Source organism: Lygodium microphyllum, chromosome 3, assembly GCF_053477565.2.
Source record: "Lygodium microphyllum isolate KBCC chromosome 3, Lygodium_microphyllum_v1.1.10, whole genome shotgun sequence".
NCBI classification, from domain to species: Eukaryota; Viridiplantae; Streptophyta; class Polypodiopsida; order Schizaeales; family Lygodiaceae; genus Lygodium; species Lygodium microphyllum.
In genome coordinates, this window is record NC_141137.1 from 1,367,787 (window position 1) to 1,395,698 (window position 27,912).

The following is a 27,912-nucleotide window of genomic DNA, read 5'->3' on the forward strand; positions in this document are numbered from 1 at the left end:
GAACAATGGGACCAATAGCAACAATGGAAGGTTGCCATAGCTGCACTCAAAAGAGGAAAGAAGCCTTCATCATCTATAGAGAGCAAGCAATTAGAGATATGTACAATATAAAGAGGAAGGTCGTATAATTAAAAAATCTAAAAGACAATAGAAATGCATCCAAAAAGTTGAAAGAGAAAATACAAATGGAGAGGAGAAAAAAATGCAACTAGAAAGTTATAAGATCATCACCATCAAGTATAAAGCTTGTTGAGGAGGGAAACTAAATGAAGAAGAATAACTACAAGAACAACTGAAGACAAAGCTAGAAGAAGAAAGAAAAGACGAGGAGATCAAAGTGGAGCAAATAAAGAGGAAGATCATGAAGCTCGCTATACATGGAAAAAGCAATATATAATTATGAGTAACTTTTAAATAGCTAGCCTACGAAATACAAAAAAGGTAAGGACTTGAGCCATGCTTGGAGGGAGTAGTATATAACCTTAGAGATTCTAAGAAAGTGGCAAGATAGGGGATTGGAGGTGGCAGAGAATAAGATTGGCCAACTCGAAGAAAAGAATGTGGACACAATCCTCGACATGGCTACAAGACTAGCCCAATCGAAATATTGTGAATGAGACATCGGAAAGAGAGGGGCTAGAATAATTGAGGAAATAATGTAGATATGGCATCATAACTTTGCTAAAAAGTTACTTGAAGCATGAGAATCATGTAAAATGACTCAATAGAAGCTAGATCTCACTAGAAAAGCACTCAAATAAAGCTTGAAAATAAGCATTCTATAACAAACACAATATTAGTGAGTTTGGGAATCTCCCAATTCCCATTTTTTGAATACTAAAAAGGTGGCACCCAAATAACATGCCCATAAGTTTCTCAAAACCACATGATGTGACCTATCATTGGAAAGTGCTTGAAAAATGGAATCTATTGAGCTATAGAGCACTCGATTTGCAGTTATAGTGTTCAAGTTATGACAAATCCAAATATTTGACCACGTGTCCCAAACTTATGGAAAATTCCCATATTTCCCAATATGTTGTTAACAAAGATATAATGTGACTAGGGATGATTGTTTATTGTGATTGAGGGAGACCAAATCCACAACATAAGATCTAAAGATGATAGATATCCTAACCAATGAAGGACTACCAACATCACCATCATCCTCAAATACACACCATGGAGCTAATACCACGAGAGCAAGCACCCACTATAAGTGCACATGATGAATCCATTGCCTTGGATATAATAATAGATGTTAGATAGAAAAGAAAGGAGAAATTGGAAAGAATCAAGAGGAATTTTGAAACCTCATCCCAACGTGGGCACTAGATATACCCTTCGCAAACATAAGAGGAAATCAATCTCATCAGCTACTAGGATAGCGAGATTGGTGCACTAGAACATTGGGAGTCTTAGGTTACACTTGTGTGGTTTACTTCTTACTTTCCATGGCGAATCAAGACAGTGGTACCTCTTGATGTAATGCATGTAATCCATAAGTAGGCCAAAAGACTTTGTAATATCTTATTATGTATGCTTCAATATATTGTATTTCAACCAATCATGATCAGGGATAATAGACAGTATCATGCGATCCATACCTCTCTATGTTTTAGAGAGATATATGGCACATTTACAACCAAGGAACATATTATGTATGCTTCAATAGATTTTCTTACAACTAATAATGAGAGATAATAAATGTTAGCATGTCATCCATATCTTGCTATGTTTTAGAGAGATATATGACACATTTAAAACCATGGAACATATTATGTATGCTACAATAGATTCTCTTGCAACAATCAATTATGAGGGATAATAGACAGTAGCATGAGATCCATATCTCTCTATGTTTTAGAGAGATATATTGTGCATTTACAAACATAGAGAGATGATTATGGTTATGATGGCACAAGAGAGCTAGAGGATGGTCATGGTCGATTACACACAAATCATGCTAATGCCATCACACATGAGGACAACTATGCCGCCAAAATTGGTAAATCCAATAATTGCAATGAGTAATATCACAATGCCAACGGAATCTTAGATAATTATAGTATTATTGCGACTCCTATATGTACCATGACTCTTATATATTTGTTGTCAATTATATAAACTTATATTGTGATTATGTTGAATGATTAAGTATTAAAGAAAGGAATGTGAGGTTCATTTGTGATTTCATGTGTGAATCTATTTTATATTTTAATGCACATTTATGTTGATGTACTATTATGAGTGACTAGATTTTTTATTGACAAGATGGTGTCTTTTGAAAGGAGGAGCAATGGAAGAGTAGCCTTAGAAAGGATCAATCCAAGTGTTGAATGTAGAAATAATCCCCTCATTTGGTAAAAATATGGAGAGTGGGTTAGAACAATGATCAAGTTAAAAAGTGCATGTATAAATTTATTTATGGTAGTTCAAAAATTGTCCTCATACAGTCATCTCAATTGAGATTAATAATTATTTCATTCTATTCTCTCTATTGATCAAGGGTGCTTTAGGTATCCTGAGGCAAGTTGTTCAAAAGCATGACAATCTTCACAACTATCTCAATGTCCTTATCTATGCTAGATAACTATGTGTGATTAGAATTTCAAGATTATTTAAATCCTTAGTCATCGTAGGTTGAGGTTGCATAGTAAACTCAAAGAACTTACTAAGAAAACTAACATGTAAGTGTTTGGAGGTGGCCCCCAAAAGCCTTTGGAATCTTTCACATGCTTCAATAGTTGAGGGACACCTAGTTACATGATGAATTAAGGAGTCTCCCAAGTGTTCTCGTACAATTCCTAGTGCCTTACAATTCTTAGTATCCCATTGGTTAGAATGTTCTCATTCTTTTAGGCTTTTGTGAATTAATATTTCATATGCCCTTTTCCATCTATTCTAACCATACCTTGGATTACCAAGTGTGCAAGAACTTCTAAGTGCCTTCAAATTCCTCAAGAGCCAAGTATTGGACTTCTTGCACAAGATAAGAAATATCATGCTTGCTAATCAAATTAATGTATGACTAGCTAGCACATGATTTTATTTCCACATAAGTCATATACTACACTACAAGGCTACACACATATAGCAACGCTAAGTAGCGACGTTTTTTTTTCGGTGTCAGTATTAGCCTCAGTATTAGCATCGCTATCTGCGTCTTTAAAAACGTCGATATTTGCATCGGTATTTACCGACGTTTTTAAAGATGCGGATACCGACGCTAATAGCGACGACTTACTGCGGTAAAATTTCGCCGAAACCTGAACGTTTCTTTCATATGAGCGCGCGAAGGCAGAGAGAAAGAAAGGATTGTGAGCAAGAGAGGGAGGTGAGCAAGAGAGGTGAGTAAGGGAGGTGAGCAAAGAAGCAAGCCGCGAGCCGCATGCGAGGAGAGGAGCGTCGCCCACACGAAGAGGTCGTGGAAGAAGAAGAGAGCACAACGGTATGCCCTGTTTTGGTTTGTTTACAATGTTTATTTTTCTTTGCAATGTAGGTTAGAAAGTGTTGGTTTGTCTTCCATCTTTGTGTTGCTTTGTGTTGCTTTGCAATATAGGTTAGGAAGTATTGAAAGAGAGAGAAATGGAAGCGAGTGTTTTCAAAATTTTTCTTGTGTTAGTTTTTATTCTTTGCAATGTAGGTATGAAAATGTATGTGTGTGAGCATAGTTTAGAGCCGACCTCAAAGATAGATAAGTTTAGAGCTGAACTCAAAGAGATAGGTATGAAAATTAACCTGCGGAACACACATGTACAATGAGGCATGTCATAATACCAACATCGCTCAAAAGAAAACTAGCAAAATAAGAAAACACGCTTTACTAGAGCATTCTCCATAACCTGTGATGCAATGCTTCTGAGTCAGTTGGTGTACGATGTACACCATCAGTGGATCGATTTTCCGCATGCCATGTAGTCAAATTTGCAAAACTCTTGGTCCGAAAAATGTGACGAACACGCGGTATTAGCGAAAAGTGCCTCAAAACCTTCTGCGGAACAGTCTGTCCTTGCAAGTCATTTCGATACCTGTCCGCACCGCACTTGGGACATGTGGCCAACAATTCAAACTCTCCCCGGAAGAGAACACAATCATTGGGGCAAGCATAAATGCAATTATAATCCATGCCTAGCTTTCGCAGCACTTGTCTTGCATCGTCACGAGACTCAGGCATCGTGTTTTGGATAGGCAAAATATAAGATTTCAACGTTCTACAAATTGCAATGAAGCACGTTATTAGAGTGCTATATAGCACATTTTAATGGCTTTCAATAAAGAATCATACACATCATAATATACCTGGATAGCTCTGTCACACTCGCATCGCTCCATCCATACTTTGTTTGTATGCTCAACAATGCAAGAAGTGTCTTCAAACGGGATACCCGACTCCCATCATATAATGGAATGGCAGCCTTCGCAATTAAAGGATCTTGGAATTCCGAGTCCATCGGAAGCAATGATTCGATCATGTCCTCTAACTCGGGCTCCAAAAAAGCAAGAGGATCATCCATGTCTCCAGCATTCTCACCCATAGAAGGGGGTTGAGAGTTATCACCTTCTATGAGACAGTTAGTTATCTCGGATAGCATTTGTATAGAGTGTGGATGAACCCGTCTTACTGGACGCAAGAGATCTGCGGCCTGCAATGTATCGACATGGCCCTGACCCTGTAAAGGACGTTAAGGAGCTAACTTCTAAGATAACCCCAAATTGTTATACTTAAATCAATTACATGTCATATAGTATGTAATGAGAGAGAACTTATCGCAATCTCGTAATTCAAGACTGCTTGGTTGATTATCTCAACTCGAAACTCTCCATACCATTGCACATGCTCTATGGACAAACGACGTTTTCGACGAATGGCCAATTTGCATTGCGTGCATGGACATGGGACACGTTGATTGAGCCAAGCCTCACGATCACCACCATGTTGGTCGTGAGTGCTAGACATCTTGACTGCGATGTAATGGAATGATAATTTAATAAAGATTCTATATTGTATATTGGGACCACTCCACTATATATATACCATGCATGTCCTCTCTGTGGACCAAGGTTGGATTCTCGTATGTCCAAATCTATGAAGAAGATGGTATTTGAGGGGCATCGGGCTTTTTTTCCAGAGGGTCATGTCATGAGAGAAGGATTTCTTAGTCGCAGGTTGCAGGTTGCAGGTCCAGTCCATACTCGATGGATGTTTTTCCTTGAACGGTTCATGAAGACATTAAAGGGATTTGTGCGACAACAGGCTCATCCTGAGGGTAGCACGGCTGAAGGTTGGTTAGTGTCGGAGGCCTTGGTGTACATTTCTGAGTGGTTGTTCACTGTGGACCGGGACAAAGGCTTGATATGGTCACTTAAGGAGGATGATCGTCTGAATGGAGATGTCCTAGTGGGAAACGGAATAGAGAAGAAGATGGACGCATCCATGGAGTCCAAGGTGAATCGATTTTGTATGCTGCATAGCGCTACGATGGAGAAGTGGCTGCAACGGTATGAGGATGCTCGCGCTGAGTGAGAGTCTGCAAGATCTGACTTTCGACGAAGTACGCAGAAACGGCCCATTCGATATCTGAAGGGCTTAGAGGAGATGCCTCTACTCATGTCCACTAGATGGCTACATGAGGCCCTATCCAAAGCATCTCAAGATGGAGAAATAGTTACTGAAGAAGAGTAGGACTTCTTACGTGGATGCAATCCCAAGGTATGGATGCAATCCCAAGGTATGCAATCTATACTGCAAATCCCAAGGTATGGATGCAATCCCAAGAAATTACAATCTATACTGCAAATCGCAACTAATATACGTGTTCTTATCCCAGTATAAGGTCCATAGTGCAGCATGGTCACGTGGACGACATTTCAGAGTAGAGCACATTGACAAGTTACGCTCGACAATGGACTGTGGAGTGATGGCAATGTTTGAGCAAGAAAGCCGACGACGTGCCACAGATCCAAACCGTGTAGTTGCAGAGATGGAGTATTTCGGATGTTTACAGAGTATCCTGGCAGTGGACTATCAAAGTTTCTCCGTTACCATATTTGATGTGCAATGGTTCAAGGTTACTCTCGAAGGAGCAGGTGCAACTGTTCCGCAAGGGCCGAGTGGCTTTGTTGAGATTAACTCAACGAAGAAGTGGACCGATTTGAGTGATACATTTGTTTTGCCAAATCATTGTGAGCACGTAAGCGTCCCTAATATTTGATGCGCTTTAGCAATCTCAAAGTGGACTTTTATACTAATCGTAATATGGATCAGGTCCTTTTTTCCCTAATCTGCAACAACCTCAATGGTGGTATGTCATTCCCATGACATCTAGGAGTATCCAGTGTTTGCCAGAACACCCGTACCGATCATAGAAGAGACACCTTTAATAGCGGCAATGACAGAATGCATACAAGAAACTAGGATGAACTACCTGGAGGACCAAGACATCTCACCTATGGAGATAGAGGAGATAGAGGATGGGTTTTTTGAAAATGAAGCAGAGTCCTCATTTTGTGGAGAATTTTGTATATATCTTCTGGTGTATATTGAGCTATGTCAAGATGAGATTGTGGAACCATAAACAAAAGTGACTCGATCAAAACGTTCCTCCCACTACATCATGTCCACTTTTTGCAAATCGGTTAGGACAGTTTGTATGTTTTTGGAGTATCGTATTTTGTATTATCTATTTTTTTTATTATTTTAAAATTAAGTCTTGCAAATTAAGTCTTAGTTTTATTGTCTTGCAGGTTTAGGATTTGGGCATGGACGGTAGGATGAGCTGGGATTTTACAGATGACGACATCGACGCGATGCTAGCGTGTTTCTCACCGGAGCAGCTAGCACGGGTCAGAGATAGAGCCGATGCATAGCTTTCCCGTTCCACCTCAGCACGATCGGCAGACTCTAGACGGTCTGATGCGTCGGTCTCCAGTAGACGCAGTCGCAGGTCTCGCTTTGCTTCAGAGTCACGTGGTCGAGGAGGAGGTAGCTCCTGTTGTGGGGACGCGGATGCAATCTCTCCCACTCGCACTGCCACCAGGGAGTCGACACCATCTTTCACTAGCAATGGCGGGCAGACGTCTACTGCTCCCACTCCTTCACGCACCCCACCGATCACTCCCAGGGCTGACAAGAAGTACAAGAAACCCACTCCTCCAAGTATGTATTTTCAAATGAAGATTTTCGCAGTAGCACTTATCAATTCAAATTGTATTTGACACATTTGTATTAATGTCCTGAAAGTACCCGTTTGCAAAATCTTGCAGGTTACTCGTATCTCATAGATAAGGCCTCTGGCCATTTATACATGAATGATAATGTAAAAGCTGTCATCTCTAGGATGCATGAGTTGTGCCAACAAGTATTTCGGCACAACATTAAAGACAAGTGGAAGGAGATCCCAGATGCCAGCAAGGAGTACATAATCGATACATTGTATCGAGAGTTCCCTCAGCCCTCTAGCAATGATAGATTTTTGAGAGGGTGGATGATGACGCGTATGCATGACTATCAGTCGCATAGGCGGTCTGATGCACGTGAAGCAGTCAAGCAGGGCAAATCGAAGCCGGAGTGGCTGGATACAGAGGACTGGAGTAATCTCCAAGATGAGGTGACATCCACTCCAAACAAGTGGAAGCAACAGAAGGACGCAGCAAAGGCACGCTTGGACGCAGGATCGGTGCATCACCTTGGTAGCGGCGACCACGCAACATTCGTGGCAGATTTTGTAAGTATTAATAGGGTAGAGTACTCTAATTTAATGACATCCATGTTGATGTATGTATTTCGAACATGAATCTCAAGTACGTTTTTTTTCAATGTTTGTGTGCCACATCAAGGTTTTACAAATCGCGACCCGACTGCACTAGAGGTGACATATGGGGAGAAGCATGGTTTGAGTGCCCTGATCGAGAAGCTCTATGCTCGCGGAGGACCAGTAAGTAGTAATAAATATCATTCGTAATTTGAGAAATCTATCATTATATATCAGTTTGTATTTGGTACTCACAATTATATATGCATTTGCTGTTGCAGACTCCCTTCGATATGCCACTATAGCGAGAGGAGTTTTCTGATGCGAATGAGTCGTAGAGAGCAGATTAGGCTACATAGGATTACTCCCCATCTTGTATTATGTATGGCATTATGGCCTCTATCCTCCATATGTAATAGCAAAGTATATATGATTTGGACTTCTATGTTGTAGCATGACTCCATATTTGCTTTGTCGCAGTAGCACTTCTCAATTTAAGTTCTGTTATTTTCTTTATCAATGCAGTGCACATTTCTGTTAATTAATGTCATGAAAGTACTTGTTTGCAAAGTCTTGTAATTATTTGGGATCAATTGTCTAACTTCTTTGACAGCAGGAATTCTCTCTTAGCCTTATGTGGCTCTAACTGTGGCAGGGCTGCATCTGTAGCTCTGCCACAAAAAAAAATTATTCTCTGCAACCGTCGCTATCAGCGTCGGAAAATTATTCTCCAATCGTCGGTATTAGCGTCGGAAATTGTCTGTAACCGTCGCTATTTTCGTCGGTATCTGCGTCGTAGCGACGCAAATAGCGACAATTTTCTAGCGACGTTAATACCGACGGGGATATTTTTTATATATTAAAAAAACGTCGTTATAGCATGTATATGTTGTAGTGCTAGTTGAACAAGGTGCATCACAAGCAACAAGCATGGTATAGTCGTACTGGACCACCATACAGAAATCCTTGTTGTTGCCAATATACATCAAGGATGCTTCTAGTGATTTCAATAAGTTATTCTATTCATGCTCCTAAAAAATTATCAAAAAATCACACCATTTGGAGACAAGGTGAGAGAGAAATAAGAAAAAGGGCAACTATATTCTTGTGGGCAATGAGATACAACATCATGGGGTGTGCCTCAAATGTGATCCTAGTGATGGTGGTGGTATGAACTCATACATGCAATGATGTTGACTTGCCACAACTAGTGCAAGGCAAGTTGGTGCCATGTAGGATGGAGTACACCTACTAGCATACTTATTGTTATATCAATACCCTACAACTTATTGAAATCATTAGTAGTAGAGGCGACCACTCCATGTTGTTGTATAACTTCATCGTTATTAGTTGTGGGGGATGGAGAGTTGTCTTGTGTAAACACCCATGCTATCGAGGGCCGCTCCTGACCTACCAAAGATGCCCACAATATTTGTGTCTCGACTACCAGAGGTAAATGAGACTCCGTCCTGGTCCCCAAAGGGACCGTAGGTGCCAAGATTAGTCTCGAACTTCATGGAGGTGAGGGCGGTGTATGGGCCTGTGCTTCCATAGAATCCTCTCACTTGGTGGACCTGCTCTTGTGGATATTGCAAGGTGATCTGCTTTCCAAACAGCATTAAAAAAGTAGTTATAGCTATTAGACCTTTTAACATAAAGTAGTTATAGCTATTAGACCTTTTAACATAAACATATGTATACGTAGGGCGACCAATATATATAGTTATTGTACGAACTAGCAGACACTTATATCCACATGATGATGATGATAAGGATTCTAAATAAGCGACTCGTATCATGTCCTGTATGTACTACTACTGCTAATTGTAAAGACGTCAAATCAGTACGCACAACTGCGTTCTTGCCCTGGGGCAGGCTGTGAAGTGGCCCCCATTCCGTATAGACACCCTGACCATTGGTGACCCAATACTGCACTTGGATGCCACGGAGGTAATTCTCCGCATGCCATAGCTGAATCTTCCCTATCCCCAGCACGTCGATTACCCCCAGACCCGCGAACATCCTCGCGATGTCGTCGTACTCATAGCTGTTGGTGTGAATGGATCCAAAATCCATCGAGACATGAATAGCCACGTGTCTGTTCAGATCATGCAAACATCCAGTTACAAATAGTGAATGTATCGCCCAATGATAAATGAATCAAGAAAATCATCTTCCTTCGCATATAGATCATTCTCTCTTCTTGTCTATCGTACTGCTGTTCTTTTTTCTTGGTTCCTCACATGGCGCCTCTCCTTGATGCTCTACAACCCCCAGGCTATGATTCCAACATGGTATCAGAGCAGGGCAGTCCTGCTGCCTGCAATGAGGATGATGCCATAATTTCCACTTTTCTCTTTTCTTTGGGAGTGATCAATTATCGAGACGGGACCTCAACGATTCATGATGATGGCGACCCTGTTGCTGCTGATGGTGCTGCTTTTATTGGTGTTGTCCATGCCTCTAATTCTCACAATGATCCTGATGCAGTGACTCACTTTGCGGATGGAGACACTGATAATTCCCATGACAATCTTGCCACTCATGATCTTGGAAATGGTTTTGATCATGTTGTTGATGCTAATGCCACAATTACTTCCCAGCCGCTTCATTCTGTTGAAAACCAGGATCATAATCCAACAGCCCATCATGCGGAAGGACAACATACTTTTAAGGCCATGCGTGCCTCTGATCAAGATTCTCCATGCAATGTCCATGCCAATTTCCCACTTGTTGCTACTATTGTTGTTTACCATGATGTTTGGAGGGGAGCGCTGTTCATTACTCAACAGAAAGAGGTAATGGTGAGTCATGTAATTTCTGCCATCAACACTAATATTTCAAGCATGCTTCAAAAGCCTGCAGACGAAGTATCTCCTGTAGCATGTCGAAATTTCTGGGAATCTCTCAATCAAGACGATGGCCTTTATGGTTTCCGTCATGTTGGTTCTCCAATATCAAAGCCTGCAGAAGTAGTCATTCCTGCAGCAATACAAGAGGTCGCTCCTCTTAGTTGGAAAAATTCAGAGGGTTCAATCCCCTTAACAAAGACATTCATTTTGGCGGGCTCAATCCCCTCTGCAAAGGCAACAACTTTAAAGGGTTCAAGCCCCTTTTCCAACAGTTTAATTGCCTCTCTAAAGACAGCAAAGTCACAAAGTTCTATTCCCTTATTGCAAACGTCCTGGGCAAGTGTCACACAACCAATTTGGCATGCATTGGGACATCATCACATGGATTTAGTTGGTTCTTATGAGGTCATGATTTCAAATTCTGTTCTTTCTTTGGATTCTGATCGTGCGGATCTCAAGGCTTTTCTAAGTTTAGCGCAAAGGGAGCAACAACAACAGAACGATCCTATTTCAACAATTATTCAATATCTTGCCATGCTTCTTATTTTCACTGATGGACAGATACTCTTCATTATCGATATCATGAAAATTCTTCCCTTCAACTTGAGGGGGGAAGTGGATGGAGCTCAATCAGGACAAGTCAAAGTGAAGAATTTCATTAAAAAATCTTGGAATGTCAACAACGCAAGTCATGAACCACAAGTGGAAGCAAAAGTCAAGAAAAAAATTTCACTTTGTATTTTTTTCATGAATCAATTTCCATTTGAGCCTGGATAAACAATGTAAGGTCTATAAGCTGATCTATAAAGTTATAGACTTCTTTTCTTTCTAGTGCACAATTGTCTCCTTGACAAAAAAAAAAAAAAGAGAGCACAATCTCATACCATATAGGCACTACATCATGCACTTGTAGTAGGAACACCAATGTAATAAAATACCTCATCCCCTTTGATGGATTTTCGATCCAAGGGGGGGTGTTGGTGTGAATGGATCCAAAATCCATCGAGACATGAATAGCCACGTGTCTGTTCAGATCATGCAAACATCCAGTTACAAATAGTGAATGTATCGCCCAATGATAAATGAATCAAGAAAATCATCTTCCTTCGCATATAGATCATTCTCTCTTCTTGTCTATCGTACTGCTGTTCTTTTTTCTTGGTTCCTCACATGGCGCCTCTCCTTGATGCTCTACAGCCCCCAGGCTATGATTCCAACAATAGCCTCCCTCTCCGCCCCACGGCCCCCTGCGGCCAAGCCACCAGGGGACGGTCTGCACGTCCTGGGCCTTCTGCTGCACGAAGATGAACGTCAGAAAAGAACTTGACATTACGAAGCGGAAAACAATACGAATTCTCATGATATTGATGTGATCGCTGCAGCTGATGGGAGTACTCCACGGCGCCATGAATTGATCAGCAGACGATTGTATGAAGTTCACGTCACGTTACACGTACATTTGTTAGCATATATACATACCTCACTAATCTGATGACTGTCCGCGACAGCCGCAGAAGCGCCAGCAGCAGCGAGCTCAGCTTGATCCCTACTGGTGGCATGCACATTAAGTACGTGATTAATCACTAGTAGTAGTGAGAGCGTTACTATGATCATTGTCAAGGGCGACGTCAATGATGATCTGGTCCCCGGCCCCATGATATATTACCACGACTGCTGCTCGATAGGCGCTACAAGTGATAAAGCTAGCTAATGTACCTATGTCTGCTAAATATGTCTCGCGTTCTTATGCTGCTGTGGTCGGCCCTTATATACACGTCGTGTGCGCCAAGCAGAGGTACTGTAGTCTGTCACGTTTCTGTTTAAGACAGTTGGTGTAGTGCGCACTAGCTCTACTAAAGCCATATGTTTATAAGTTGGCAATTTCATTGTGCGCACAAATTACAATCTACTATTAAACCCAGATCTTTATATGTTCGCCATTAATTTGTGCGCATAATTGCGGTGTTTAAAAATGTTAGGTCCCTCTCCATAGATCTGTGGTGCGCTGACCTGTGTACTAATTATATATTACGAGCCATATTTAACTTCTAATTATTGGCTAGCACAGCTCTGCCCACTCACCAAATTGGAATTCAAGCTACAACTCCATGCATGCCGAGTTGCCAATTGCTGCACTTTGGTCACCTAGCACACATGCACGGGCTCCTACATGCGTGGAACGAACCCGACTTCTACTTGCTTCCACTTGCCAACCTGTTTAATTAATCTTCAAAACTTTGTTTTTGCCCAACTACCGCTATTCTTGCCAATAATAAACTTATTTTGAATCTCTTGAACATTGTCTTGGTAGGTTCTCTAGAAGGAGCGTCGATACTAGGGTCTTCTCATAGCCTCTCTTAAGGCAAAGTGTAATATTTTCTTACATTGCTATTTTCTTAGCAATACAAGTCAATAGTATTGCTTATCTTGAGCTAATGGGACAGAAGACCCAATAGCAGTGCTTCTCGAAAAAAAACATGGCTTCTTTACAAGTGTTTTGGATGGCAAATATAAGATTATACGAAAATCAATGCAATGTTGCAAACCCACTTTCCACCTAGTGCATCCTTAGGATGGGATCCTTTTGGCCTCCCTCCACCCGGTCTTCCCCCATGCACCTAATTGTATTTACTTAATCAAGAAATCTCTACTATCATGCTAGTTTGGCACATACAATTAGCTTCCCTAGGTGTCAAGTTGCACAAGGTTCATTGTAATATGATCTTTGGTAGATAACGCATAAAAAATCAATCATTAAAAAGTGTTTCCCTTTTATTAGGAAAGCTCAACAACTTGTTCACTCAAGAAGGCAATGTAGCACTAAGTCCTTCCTCATGTACTTAAATGATGCGCACCTTCGAGACAACTTGTCTAAGAAAATAGGGATAAGCTAATGGGCTATTATTGTTGTGTTGTCCTTGGCATTTTTATGTTTTTGTGTGTGTAAGAAACTTGAGCCAATTTTCATTCAATGGGATGTATAACATAGATTCCTTGTTGGGATGGCATGTGATAGTGAGATTTTGTGGTAATGTCTTCTTCCACTTTCAATCCAAAATCTACAAGTTGGGTTAAAAAGCCTTTGGTATTATTAAGACAAGATGCAAGATGTTAGTCAAGTTTCATTTCTCCTCTAAAATGCTCCATGAGCAATTAAATATTGGAACTTTTGATTGGGCTCCAAACAAGTTGTTGACCATTGTATCTTTTGTCTAGGACAACAATGATCAACATGATGGATATATGTATCATGCAACTCCATTTTGATTATCAATTCAGCTTTTTCATCTCTAACTTTCCATGCAACTACTTGATGTGCTTCTCATGGCTTTTGCTCTTTTCCATTTGCAATATTTCAAAGTTCTTTCTTCACAAGGATTAGCTTAATCCTTGTTCTCCATGTGTAGAATGTGCATAATGTGAACTTGGTAGTTCATCCTTCACCCTTGGAAGACATAAATGCTAATTTGAGATAACCAAGAAGAATGTAAGAGGCAACTTGCTTTTATGGAGCTCTATTTAGCAACATAGGTGACATTAATATTGAGCATCCATAAAAGTATTTGAGTAGCACATCTCAATGCTTGTTTGGAGAGCTAAAGCTAATGTAAAGGCTTCCTTGCTACACGATAGCATTACTTAATCACATCATGATTAATTTGAGAGTTTGCTTTAGTTCATATGAAAACCACTTCAATTGCACAGACTAACCCTTCCTTCTTGAGTAGGAAGGAGAAGTAGTGGCAATGAATAACCAACATCATAGATAACATAGATAGGACCATATAATGGTAGTAAGATGGCATTATTTCTACCAATATGAATACTAGATCAAGAATGCTAAGAGTGTTGGGAAAGATCTGGAATGAAATTTATGCATGATCCTTACCACAATTGGGTAGCATTATTGTGATTTCTAGTAACAAAATAATGCTTTGATGAACACCTACAAATCGAAATATTAAGAGTTATAGCTTTCAACAAATGAGACGTAGCTTATTCATAGTAGCATTACTTGAAGAGCTACTAGTACAGTAGAGGGAGCCCATTTTGAGTCACAAGGAGTATGATCTTTAGTGAGATGGAACCAATTAAAACCAACGTGAACATCTTGTGAGTATGATATGAGAAGATTATTCAACACACAATGGTCTTCAATTCAAAACTCCTCTATTGGAGACCCTTGCTTTATTGATGGGAATAAACATAGAATAAAAATAGTCATTCCTAGTTTATCTCTTTGCATTCCCTTAGTGCACATCATGGGTTCTATTTTTCAACAAGCTCATGATCACCATGGATTTTCAACAAGATCTTCCTTTGTGGAGGCCCCAAGGGAATTTCCCTTATCCATGAACCATTCCTAACCCTTAATAAGAAAATGATGTCGTGCTGCTACGCGGACATAGTGTGAAAAACCCTGGAGTGCATTATCATTTGTATTTCTTATTAATCTAGAGAGTCAATGTCATATTAGTCATTAGTGTCAATGTCCATAGTATGGATGGTTTCAGAAATACGGGATTTTTGAACAATTTTAGCCTATTTTTGATATTTTGGGTATTATTTCTTGTAAAAATCTGCAAAAGGTGTCCTTCCTCATGTAGGAATCTTACATAGGAAATTTTCTCTATGTAGGAATTTTTTTAAACTAGAAAAGTTCCATTTTCCCTATCATTTACTTTTTGTACTCATGTATATTCTTAGCTAGGGAATTGATAGGGAATTCTACATTGGCAACAAGAGTTGGAGAAATCTATCTATAGTTGTTATCTGGAATGCCATAGATCAAGAGCAATCTATCTATACATAAGGAACTTTAGGCACTTTCCCATATAGTGAAAAAAGAGATATTTTCTATATACTTATCAAAATATCTAGGAAAAGTCTCAGCTAGTAAAAGTGGAACACTTTACAAGTTAGTGATATAGTAAAATACTTCTATATAGGAATATTTTTAAATTGTAGTTGATGATCTAGTAGAATATTCCTAGATGAGAAAACTAGATGGAACTATAGATATAGGAAAACTTTTCTATACAAGAAAACTAGTCAGAACCATTAATAAAACAAAATATTCTTGTATAGTACTCATAGTTTGAACAAACTCATGCATGGTTAGTTTAACTAGACTTGGGACAATTGCAATGAAAATTTAACTTTGCAGACTAATGTATAAAAGCTAACTTAGTAAAGCATTATCATAAAATCTTAGCCTTTATGGCTTTATATGTGAACCTAAATATTCACCAGAAGATGGATCTATTCTCCAGAAGATCCAGTCATGAAAGGCACACACATTCTTGGACACTGGGCAGGCCAGTCCAATGAAACATCACCCCCTATTTCTAATAGCACGACTCAAACATTCAATTCCACCGTTCTACTTGCAGTCAGTCATCATCTAGTATACCTAAAGCTCAAAGATTGAGATGACTACTCCTGAGTTTCTCTTTTACATGCTATTCTCTCCCACAAAAAGTAATAGCATGTTGATATTCCACATGATGCGCAATAGTAGAGAACAAAGCACATTGTCGCTCGGAATACATCAAGAGTTTGTGAAAGTCGCTCATCGCAAGGACAGTTTGCAAGATGGAAGCCCTCCTTCACAAGAATCGCTTGTCGCAAGAGCACTATGCAAGAAAATTTTCAAGAAGAAGTAGACTAAGGCAAAGATCTCTTATTAAGATTCAAGAAGCCTCTTCGAAGATTTGAGAAGCCTCTTCAAGAAGCTTCTACAAGAGTAGGATACCACAATACCTCTTACATCTTCCTTATATAGGTTTTTCACATACCCATACGTTGAGTTTGCTTTTTGCTTTTCATATAGCCTAAGGCTTTTTAATACATTCACTTTATTTTAAGGCAAAAAGCCATAATGTTAAGGCAATCCTCTAAAAAGCCTTATGAATTGCCTTTAAGGCTAAAATCTTCAAATATCTTAAAGCTATCCACCAACCTTTTTTTAAGACATTGCTTTCAAAAAGTAACAATGCCGCCATCATCATCCTTCTAATCCATTCTCATGTTGTTGAAGCTTTGACAAAAGCATCTCAATCTATAGCATAATCTTCTTCCTCATCCTACCATTCTCCATACTCCTCATGTTCTTCATCGTCGTCCTTCTTACTGCAATAATTCTCCTCTTCCTCTTCTTTATCTGCTTCATCCCGGCATTTCTTATAAGGGGTTTCCTTCCTTTTCAACATCATGCCACGTGTAGTGTAGTTTTTTTTCATGCGCCTTCATTTGTGCTCTTGATGAAGTCACCATCATTGCTCCAAATGTCGCATGAGTATCCGATTTCCACGACGAGGATAGCCAGCTAGAAAGCATGCTCTATGTAAACCTGCTGCTTGGAGTCTTAGTAGCCTACAGAGTTGTGGCATCCTCACTCCGAGCCTTAATCCCAAACACTTAAGATATATTACTATAAGAACCTGTAGCTGCTCTAAAGCCATCTCCACTCAAGCAACACTCAAACTTATCAAATATTGAATCATTTCCATAAAGATCAACCAACTGTGGAAGTAGGTGTTCATGCACTATAAAGGTTATAATAAGTATAGATTCCATGTTTACGCCCCAAAGCTTGAGAGTCATATCGTCCTTGCTTAGGATGTACTGACCACCTCTTGAGAACTTAAGATAAAAAATAGAAGCAATGATCTCTATAAAGATAGCTCTTGCTCCTTGTTCTTCAAATAGTTTGTGTGTCTATCACACAAAGCAAATTGCCTCATGTCTACAAGACAAACAATGTCTTTTAACTACTGTAAGTACTGTGCTGCAATGAGATGGATGAAATTTAGCTGAGGTGATCACCTCAGTCAAACTCCTCCATCTTCGCAGGTTTTATATCCACTATGTTGAGATTCTGGTCACTTATCTCTCAATTCCACAAATTTATCCGCAAATCATCGACTGAAATATAAGTTTCCCCATCACTATTGTTGGAAATGGAGTTTTATGTGATAGTCATGAGCATGGGCATAGATTCTCCTACACCTAGCTACATGTGTCATCTCATTGCTGATAACTACTGTGGGCAAATGAAGCAATGAAATCCCCTCTGCTGGAAAGACATAATCATTATATAAAAATCACTGGGCCACTGATGTAACGTGTCCCCTAGTATCATCCAAGACACGTCTTAGCAGTCCATCGGAAAGGATGTCTAGAAAGCTCCGCCCAGCACTCCCGTGGAATGTTACGGGTTTTGCAATCTAGGTCTTTCCGCGTCTGCCATGTAGCAAAAGTATCCTGGCCGTTCCCACTTAGGATCAACCGGAATTAGGGTTTTCCTGATGGGTCATTAGCTAATAGCAACTAGCGTCAGACCCGAGCGAACTACTTTACGTAGAAACGCCAAGTCCGAAGCGGATTCACGCTGCAGTTGATTCAAGGAGAATGGGAAACGAGAGGGATGCAAAGCTCAATCTCTCTGCCATAAGGCATAGTCCCATTCCGTTCCCCTAAAACAGCGTAAATCGGGTAAGACGTAACTTTAGGTCATCTTTCTCGTTATTCGTTTTGATGATGATCATCATTCCGCTGTTCTTCGAGATTTTTGAGAAAAGTTCCCGGCTAACCGAGACCACCCAACAGTAGGACGGACCCATGGCCCATCCTCTGCACTTTCCTCGGTTTGTTTTAGTTATGTAATTATCTAACACATTAATTTGACATATAACAATTAGCTTCTTTAATTAACCTTGTTAAGCACTGGTTCCTTCACGTAATCTTATCACGGGACATAGAAAAACAACATCAAGCACATTCTTTTAACATTTCATCATTTTATCTTTGAAATACAAGGAGTTCTGCCCATAGGCTTGTCCATAATCTGCCCGAAGGCTAACCAGTAATCTCCAGGGATCACTACTCCAAGCTTCCGCCCGTCAACTAGTATGCGGGCCTCGAGATCCAATCCCGAGTCACGTTAGCCTCTTGTGCAGGACGCGGAAGGCGAGGGATTTACGGCCAGAGCCCCCCCTGGCACCCAAGCATCCTCCTACTCCAAGTAGAGCTTAACGGAGAGACCTCTCGCGGCGGGTTCGGTCCACGTTCCCGGTGCGGTCAACAACCCCCTTGGTTAGGGTCAGGCAGGCAGTCTCGGGGGTAACTGAAGCTGCCTCTCCCTTCAGGCCTTTTAACCTGAAGTATAGGTACTCATTTAATTTGTAATTCATAATTCAAACAGATCCCTAAAATCTCTAGCAAGCACAAACATTTCCATTAATCAACCCAGTTGTATGGCAAACTGCTAAGGAAGTGTTCTTTCCTTTTTGAGTGTATCAGCACTCGTTCCCAAGGTGTCTTGTAAATTGGCAAGATCCTTTTACATTCCGGTGTTAGGGCATACCCAACTTGGTTAACCCTAAAGTGCTTTAGATATGCTAGTTTCCGGTTTACAACTTTTCTTATTTAGAAGGATATCCAAAAATACGTCTTTTTGCAAGATAACTTGCGCAAGGATCTGCCGTCCTTGATGAGGGTTTTTTCCCTTTCTCCTTGTGAATCAATCACAAGACTAAATGATCTCATACATGTTGCGCAAGTCCTGCGATGGAATAATCTGTTTAGATTCTTTAAGCTGACGTATGTCAGGCCTAGGGTTTCTTCTTTTAAGAACCTTAGGGACAAACCCTAGTTTCTTATCTTTATGAATTTATTGTCCCTACAGTAAGGAAAGTAGTCAAGTGTTTAGGGTATGAATGTTTCTATGTTTAGATTGGTTCAGTTATCTTTTGGAAGGTAATATTAATCGTCTTGTCACGGTTTTACTATCCTTGTGACAATTGACTTTCCCAATCAATACAATTTAATTTGGCATATAGCATAATGCGAAGGTGATACAAAGAGCGACAATACTCCTTGGGACAAAAAGGCCTAGCTGTGAAATTGGTGTATACACACTTTATTAGTCCCCAAGTCCTCAAATAGCAAGGGAAAAGTGTTAATAGAGTGTCATCCAACAATCCCCCATTACATTTTCTTTCCAAATGAGTTCGTATATCTAATTTTTATACTTATTAATTCCTAACATTTAACTTCCATTTTCCTTAAAGATGAACTTATGCCAAATAACAACAATTGCCTTGCTAAGATGTGCAACTAGCAAAGATAACTCCCTAGTAATTTGAGCATCGAAAGAAACCTTTCATGAATTTAGCCATTTACCATGATTCGTTGCGAAAGGAATAAGACTAATGGTGCAAGATATAATTTCTACACCTTAGGATTTAACTAAAATATAATACTATAGTAAATGGATAATCTTTCTCGTAATTTATAATGCTTGATGCAATTTGAAGAAAGCTAAGTTCTATACATTGTCATTCCTAAGCTAAATTCCTTCGTTACAAATAACTCGAACAAATATATCCTATCCTTAACATTTTTCCTTTGCATGATCGACTTAAAACCGAATTAAATCCAAGAGAAAAAACCTGGTTTTGGGGGTGAGATATCCACATGGATACTGGGAGATGACCTTCCCGCAGCTACACCTTGGACTTTGTTAGGCGGCATCGTAGATGTAGTCTTTCTGTCGTGGAAGTAGCTTTACAATTCCTTTTGAAATTCCACCATGGCTCCCTTTTGCAATAACTTGCACCATCCATCGAAAGTAGTTTTAGAAGGCTTCCTCCTTGAAGTAGGGAATTCGGAAGGGGGTGATTCACAATCTTTTGCGGATAAGACCCATTAAAGCCATAGGAGGGGCTTAATGGCCTTGTAAAACTCGCACAAACAAGGAATAAAATAAAATAAAAATGTGGAATCCCTTATGAGGGTTTTTGAGTGGGAAAGGGAGGTGTTAAAAAGACCCTCAACACTCTTTTTCATTTTACGAGTGAAAACAAAAAAAACAAAGCCCCAAGGGTATTTTGCATGGAGAAAGGAAAGGGCTAAGGGGGGGCCCTTAGGGGGGATTTGAGATATGGGGGAGGGGAAATAAGGCCCTTTTAGGGAGAACTTACAACAACAAAAAAGCTATAGGGAAAAATCTTTTGAGGGGGTGGAAAAAGGGCCTAGGGGTTTAAAACATGGGGGAAAAAAGTAGCTTTAAAGACTATAGGTAAGGGCCTAAGGACCCTTAGGGAAAATTTCGAGGGAGGGGGGTTTCAAGAGCACAAAGGAAGGGGGGTTAAAAGAAATTTTAAAACACGGGGGGAGGGGGTTTCAAGAGCCACAGGAAGGGGGGCTTGGAAGGTTTTAAGACATGGGGGGGGGGGGGGGGGATAGTAAGACCTTTAAGGTCTGAGTTCTTTTTTTTTTGGGGGGGGGAAAGGGGGCTTAAAGATCCCCCCCTTAGAAGCTTCCAAGAAGCTTCTTGGAAGCTTCTGAATGCACGTGGCATGTGGAGGATGACGGAATCCCTGACGGCTCTTTGTGGACTGGTTGACGATGGCAGCGGCGGTCTCAGGATGTAGGCGGCAGCAGCCTTCCGTCCTCCTCCCTCAGCTCGGTGATATGGCGGCACTCTCCTCACGGCAGGGTTGTCTCCTTCGGCCTCTTCTCTCACGGCTCCGCCCCTTTTCTACAGCGGCCCCCCCCTCGTTTAAATAGTAGAGGGGAGGGGGATCTTTCTTCCCAGCGTGTCATCACGCATGGTCCCCCTCCCTCCATAAGGCTCCACCAAGGAGCTTAATAGCTCCTTCTATTCCCCTCCCCCTCCAGGTCTCAGTCGGCTGGAGGGATAAGGGGGGAATTTTTTTTTTTCCATAAATCCAATTCATTTTTTTAACGCGGAATATTACAACTGAGATGAGCTCCCATTCAATGCATGTGATGCAAATCTGATAAGAGGGCTTTCCCCTACTATAGATCCATTATCCATAGGATCTGAAAGCTCCACATTCATTTCTGTCACTTTTTTAAGCTTCTTCTTTTAGACCTTCCACAACTTGATGGTTTTGTCATTTGTTGAGAGGGAAAAAAAAAAACACCATTACTCATTTTGCACCATCTTATCTTGTTGATATTCTTTTGCTTTCATAATTGCTTGGGAGATTACACCACAACAGAAACGAGGCATAGACATGCAAAGTCGGGCACGTCTATCATTGCGTCTATATGCACGTGTAAAAGAGCATGTAAATAGACGCGAATTTTGTGTCTATATATCCGCGCAGATAGACGTGAATATAGACGCGTTTGCAGACGCGTAATTATTTTGACCACCCGAAATTGGACTTAATATAACAAAAAAACCAGAGTTAATAATTATTTTTGCATTGCTCTCTAATGAATGGCAGTTCCTCCAGTTGACAAGCCTGATATAAGTAATTAGCAGCAAGCAACACAAACCTTATTATACAATTAGTAGCAAGCATTGCATGTATCTCGTAATTTCTCTACTTGAAGATGATAAAAAATACTTCCTTTTTATTGTGGAAAATTCAATTTAGCTTTAAACTTGACTATTGATTCTTAAGTATGCACATGCGCATATGATATCTTCCATAGAATTAAGAATACACATTGAATCATTATGCAAATTAAGTATGTTACAGTGAATGATCCATCTCATCTTCAATGAGATCAGCCCTTGCTAAACTATCTACTTCTATGTCTATGTTACCAAGAGGTAACAAAATAAATAAGTCTATCCCACTATCAGATGTGTTGCTATATTGCTCAATAACTTCATCATCATCAACCACATTATTGTCCTCTTCTGCATTTCCTTGAATATCCTTGCTAGGTTCACCTTGTACTATAGCACGCAAATCATCCATTATGGTGGCATCATGTACATCATCATTAATTGTTGGATTGTCATCTGCTATCTCTATGTTGGTAATATTACCATATATTGGTTTTGAACGATTAGATATAGGGATGACATACCACCATCGGTTATTGTTTACCATTCGATGATACACAACCTATATTTGAAAAACAAAAGCAAGAAACTTAAATACTTATCATATTGTGTATATGTATCACATGTATACATATTAAAAAATTAGCTTTTACATATATACCTGCTCGCATTGTTGAGGTAGTACTAATGTGTCATTATTGTTTTGGTGAAATTTTGTAGAGTCAATGATTACAAAACCACTTGGATGACATCTAATTGTGTAATGCTCACTATTTGTTACCACTTCTTTAAACCACTTCACATCCAATATATATATAAAGAATCGTCTGAAGTCAAGCTTCAGAATATCTTGGATCAAGCCACAATAACCTTCCTTGGTACCATTGGCATCCTCGAAGTGAGCAAGGACACCACAATCTTGGGTATTTCTCTTTTCATCTATATGTTGAGTTCAAATATGTTTACCCTCACACCAAATAGCATTGAATAATGTGCACTAGTAGTAAAAGATTAAGATCAAACATGTCAATTTATTATATAAAATATAACTAGAAACAAATTAATTGATAGTATATCTCACCTTTGATAAGCAACCTCGTGCGTATTCCCACTCTTCTTTAGATATATTAATTTCCTCCTCTTTTTCCATTCTCTCCATTTCCTCATGTAACCAATCTATATCAATATGACGTGGGAGCGCATTTAGATGATCTGGAAATGAGACATTATGTCCATATCTGGTGCGAAATGCTTGTCTTTCACTTTTTCTTCTTACTCTTGCTTCATTATATAGTGTCACCCATTTGCTCATTACATCACTATTGAGCACACAAAAACTATTTAACTTGCGAAGTTCTTCTTTTGTTAGCACTTTACTCATTCCTTTTTCTTGAGGTATTATAGAGGTCATCCTCAAGTCTTCATCGTCTTTCCATAGTTGTGGTTGAGAGGGGTCTACTTCAGTAAGATATTCAGAGATATAAACAAGGGATGATTGCACTAACCAACCCTCAACCATGCTTCCATCCTCAGGCCGTGCTTTTTGCCTCACAAAATCGTTCAAGGTTTTCATGAAGCACTCAAGAAAAAACATCCACATTGCATGAACTGCCCCACAAAGTGCGATTTTATCAATCAAACGTATGAGTAAATGTAATTGAGTAGTCAAAATGGAGCAATGAAAAATTTCGTCCACCAAACAAACCACCTCAACAAATAATACTCCAGCATCTTGCAATGTGTTTGGATCAATTTCCTTTGAGCTCACGTATCTGTCAGGATGTATTTGACAATTGTTTATTTTTGTGTAGAAATTCAAAGAGGTTCACTACATGATGTATGCAATATATAATGAAGAAATACAATGTATATACACCTCACAAGCTCTCCCATCTTGTAAATGATATCACATATATCTTTGGATATACAATGGGATATGCTAATAGGAAGTACGAACTAAATGTAAATAATATTCATAGATCAAATGATTAGTTGAGAAAAAAGTCATCATACCCCAAAGTTTACACATAGTTACTCCACTAATTACTATATTCATGGTTAGAGATATATTCATGGTTAGAGATACCCTTACTTGAATCATTTTGTGCCAATTGTGGGACTTCAAACCAGATAGTTGCTCCACACCTCTTTTCTTTTTCTTTATGAAGGCTCCCTTGAGACATCTCATACATCGTGTGGGTGTTCGAAAGCTACATATTTGTTCCTTCACTATTTTTTCCTCGTTCTTTGATAACATCCAAGGTGCATGGGGTAGCTCAATCTTTCCTCTGGGTCCAATGCGTGGCCAAGCTTGTCTCATGCTACCAATGTCACGTAAATCCTCCCTTACATTGACTGAATCACAAGCCCCTATCAAGTGATCCCATAATGTAGATACAACATTTTTTAATATGTGCATGGGGTCCAACAGGTGATTGATCTTGAGTTCAGTCCAATATGAAAGAAGAAAAAATAGAGAACCTAACAAAAAAACAATATATTATGTAAACAATTCATCATGCTAAATACTTTAAATTCAATCGAGAGAAATATACTTCTTACCGACTCATGTCGAGTGAAGGGTGGTTGTCGGCATTAATCCATCTCTCCTTCCAATCTCGAATGGTTAGAGATTGTGGAGTCATTCCATTAGTAGGGAGAACATATTTGGGATGGTCAATAGGAAGAAATCGATTATGATTGTCATAGATAACCTTCTTTAAACGTGCCGGCCTAAAGGAAACTAGAGAGGGACCGCAAATAGGACATGCATGATATCTTGATGTGGTTAAACCTGAAGAAATAAGTGAATTAATAACATGCAATTGATTCAAGTCTTGAATTTCAAATATAGAGTTATATACATGTACCTGAACACTCTCCATATCCTGGAAAGTCATGCATGGTCCACAACAACATGGCCTTCAACGTGAAATCTCTAGAGGATGCAGATGCGCTTGTATCTTGCACCTCAATACCTTCCTATAACATTTCTAAATCTTCAATAAAAGGCTCTAAGAAATGTCCATGTTTTTTACGTTGTGCTTTCCAAGAATCAGAAGGGACAGCATTACATGTCCCTTTTTAATTGCCATGGATTGAGAAATATTATAGTTCACCAATACCACTAGCCATACACTGTATGATGTGCTTTTGATGCCAAACGGATTGATTCCATCCATACCTAAACCAAATCTCAAATTTCTTGGCTCTTCTTTGAAAACGGGCCACAAATTGTCTATATGTTGCCATGCTAGTGTGTCTACAGGGATTCTCCATTTTCCATCACTTGAAGGATGACTAGCTTGCCATGACATGAGCTTTCTAATAGACTTACACTTGAACATAAGTTGAATACGTGGAACAATCAAAAAATGTCGCAAAACCTTACGAGGCATATCCATTGACTTCATCTCCACCTCATATCTTGATTCACCACAAATAGGACACTCTCGTGCGAACTCATGAATCCCACAAAATAAGACATAATCATTGACATATGCATGGATCTTGACATAATCGAGGCCTCCCAAAGATGTCAAGTAATGTTTTACTTGCTCTCTCTTAGTTGGCAATTTTTTTTCTTTTGGAAGCATTTGTGATAATAACCTACATATATTTTTAAAAGTGAGTTAAAAAACCACCAATATATATTTTATGATTCATAAGCCAAACTGAATTGATACCTACTTCAATAACGCATTCAAACTGACATTACTCCATCCATAAATTGTTTGCAAGTTAAGTATCTCGAAGAACGGAGTACGTACAACCTTCATACAACAGAGTAGATGACACTATGTATAGTGGGTCATCTGGCTTCATAGAGTGACCTTCTCCCCGAACTGGTTGCGAAAATAGATTGTATACCATGTTGTCCAAAATCTCATCCTCTACAACTTGATGGGGCATTTCATGAGGGCTATTATCATGGTCATCAATCTCCACTCTTCTTGAAGACTCTGTCTCCTCGCGTCGACGTTTTACAGCCTCTCGATGCCCAGGAGGGAGCATCTGAGGATGTGGCACCGCATCCTCCTTAACCATAAAAGGGAGTTACATGTACGTTGATATATATAGTAACATAGACTAGCAATCTTAGTGTTAAAAACAATGGATACCGGTGATTTTTCTCGGTCACATTCTCCATATATGCTGAGGTGTGACATTGCAACTCAACATGCTCAAAAAATACACCCTCGACAACGATCACACATGCATTTAATTTTTCATCGTAGCCATGCATCTCGATTATGAAGACGTAATGTTTCATTCTCACTTGAGGATGTGCTCGTTGACTCATCAGCATGCACCGCACCAGGTGATGATGACGACATGATTAAACCTAATTCATGACAACATCAAATTTGTTATTATTATGTTTACATAAAAACTTCAAGGCATATTAATTATTCTAAGATATTCAATTTTAAATACACAAAACTTATCATAAATACATAAAAACTTATGATAAGAACTTACTATCAAAACTTATCTTAAATACAAAAACTTATGATAAAAATGCAAGTGCTCTAAATGCGTGTCTATGCCTGCGTCTAACTGCGCGTCTAAATCTGCGTCTATCTGCGCGTCTAAATCCGCATCTATTAGCATGTTTACGTAAACTTAGACCCACATATATACGCAAAAATAGACGCAAACATCAAAATTCAAAAGATACTTGAATCATTTCTTTTCAAATGCGCCTTTCCTGCGTTTTTTGCATGTTCTGAAGCTCCAATTCAGCCGACATGCAGTCTACCTCCAGTAGTCTCTTCATGACTCACCTCCTCATGACTCACCTCTTCTTTCACTTCAAAGAGACAAGAGGAGAAAGAAGACAGCTAAAGAGAAGAAAGCCAAGGAGAGGAAAAAAGAGAGAACAAAAGAGAGGAGAACAAGAGAAATAAGAGGCAAAGAGAGGAGACAACAAGCAGCAAGCATCAAGGGAGAATAACTTGCCAAGGAGAGGAAGAAGGGGAAGGAAGCAGCACCACCACCCGTCCACACCAAAGACCCAAGGTGAGTCCTCTCTCTCTCTCTCTCTCTCTCTCTCTCTCTCTCTCTCCCCTTCCCTCTCTCTCTCTTTCTATATTAGGATCTATGATTGAAGTTTTTATATCACAAATAAATCATGGATGGCGATTGCCGGATTGAGAGCAGTCGACTTAGCGCATTTGACAGCACGTGTAGATTCCAGTGCAGATGCAGACATAAACGCGCAGCTATGTTTGCTGTCACCATATCTGCAGTCGCGTCTCCAAGTGCGTGTATTCTGCATCTCAGACGCGAGATACACGAGCTCTTCCTAGAAGCTTTGGCTTCAGAGACATGTCTGAGAGCGCGTCTATTCTGCATCTCAGACGCAAATATACACTCGCTCACCCAGAAGCTTTGACTTCTGGCAAGCGTCTGAGAGTGCGTCTATTCTGCATCTCATACGCAAATATACACGCACTCTGACCAGAAGGTTTGACTTCAGGGAAGCATCTGAGAGCGTGTCTATTCTGCATCTCAAACGCGATTATACATACACCAGCTCTGATTAAAAAATATTTTTTAATTTGTAGAATTGTACGAACATGTTACACAATAGTACAGTTTACACAATATTGCAGTTTAGCAAATTTGTCTTATTCCTATGTTTTGTTTACAGATGTCGCATCCTGGTTCATCTAGCAATGACCCAGATTTGGACCGCATGAATGATACATTGGGCTTGTTCAGCAGATTGGTCAATGCTTTTTTTGGAGGTTTTCCTAGTAAGGAAGACTTCATGGGAGAGATGACTAGACACCTTGGCCGCTCTCCCACAGTAGACGAGGTGTTCAGTGTCATGTCTAGAACGCCTCTGATGTCTTTGCATGGCACTGCTTCCCAAACACCAAATGTCCAAACTCCAATTATAGGTACTCCACGTGCAGCGCCTGTACATGCATTGGTTGAAGGACAGACGCACGTGCATTTACGA

The 27,912-nt window shown here is 39.8% G+C and overlaps 1 protein-coding gene across 4 annotated transcripts; it reads right to left on the reverse strand.

The window, feature by feature from the left end:
- Positions 1-8,850: 8,850 nt before the first annotated feature.
- On the reverse strand, positions 8,851-12,332 carry LOC148037997 (agglutinin-like). 4 transcript variants are annotated; one of them, XM_087675352.1, is made up of 4 exons: positions 12,086-12,332; positions 11,545-11,897; positions 9,606-10,736; positions 8,851-9,355 (listed from the first exon to the last, which is right to left on the reverse strand). In XM_087675352.1, the coding sequence occupies exons 3-4, from the start codon at positions 9,828-9,830 to the stop codon at positions 9,101-9,103; spliced, it is 480 nt and encodes a 159-aa protein (XP_087531478.1). In that variant the 5' UTR covers positions 9,831-10,736; positions 11,545-11,897; positions 12,086-12,332; the 3' UTR covers positions 8,851-9,100. The 4 variants fall into 4 exon arrangements, with proteins under 4 accessions (XP_087531478.1, XP_087531475.1, XP_087531476.1 ...); XM_087675349.1 differs by having other exon boundaries at positions 11,491-11,897; XM_087675350.1 differs by having other exon boundaries at positions 11,491-11,900.
- Positions 12,333-27,912: the final 15,580 nt, after the last annotated feature.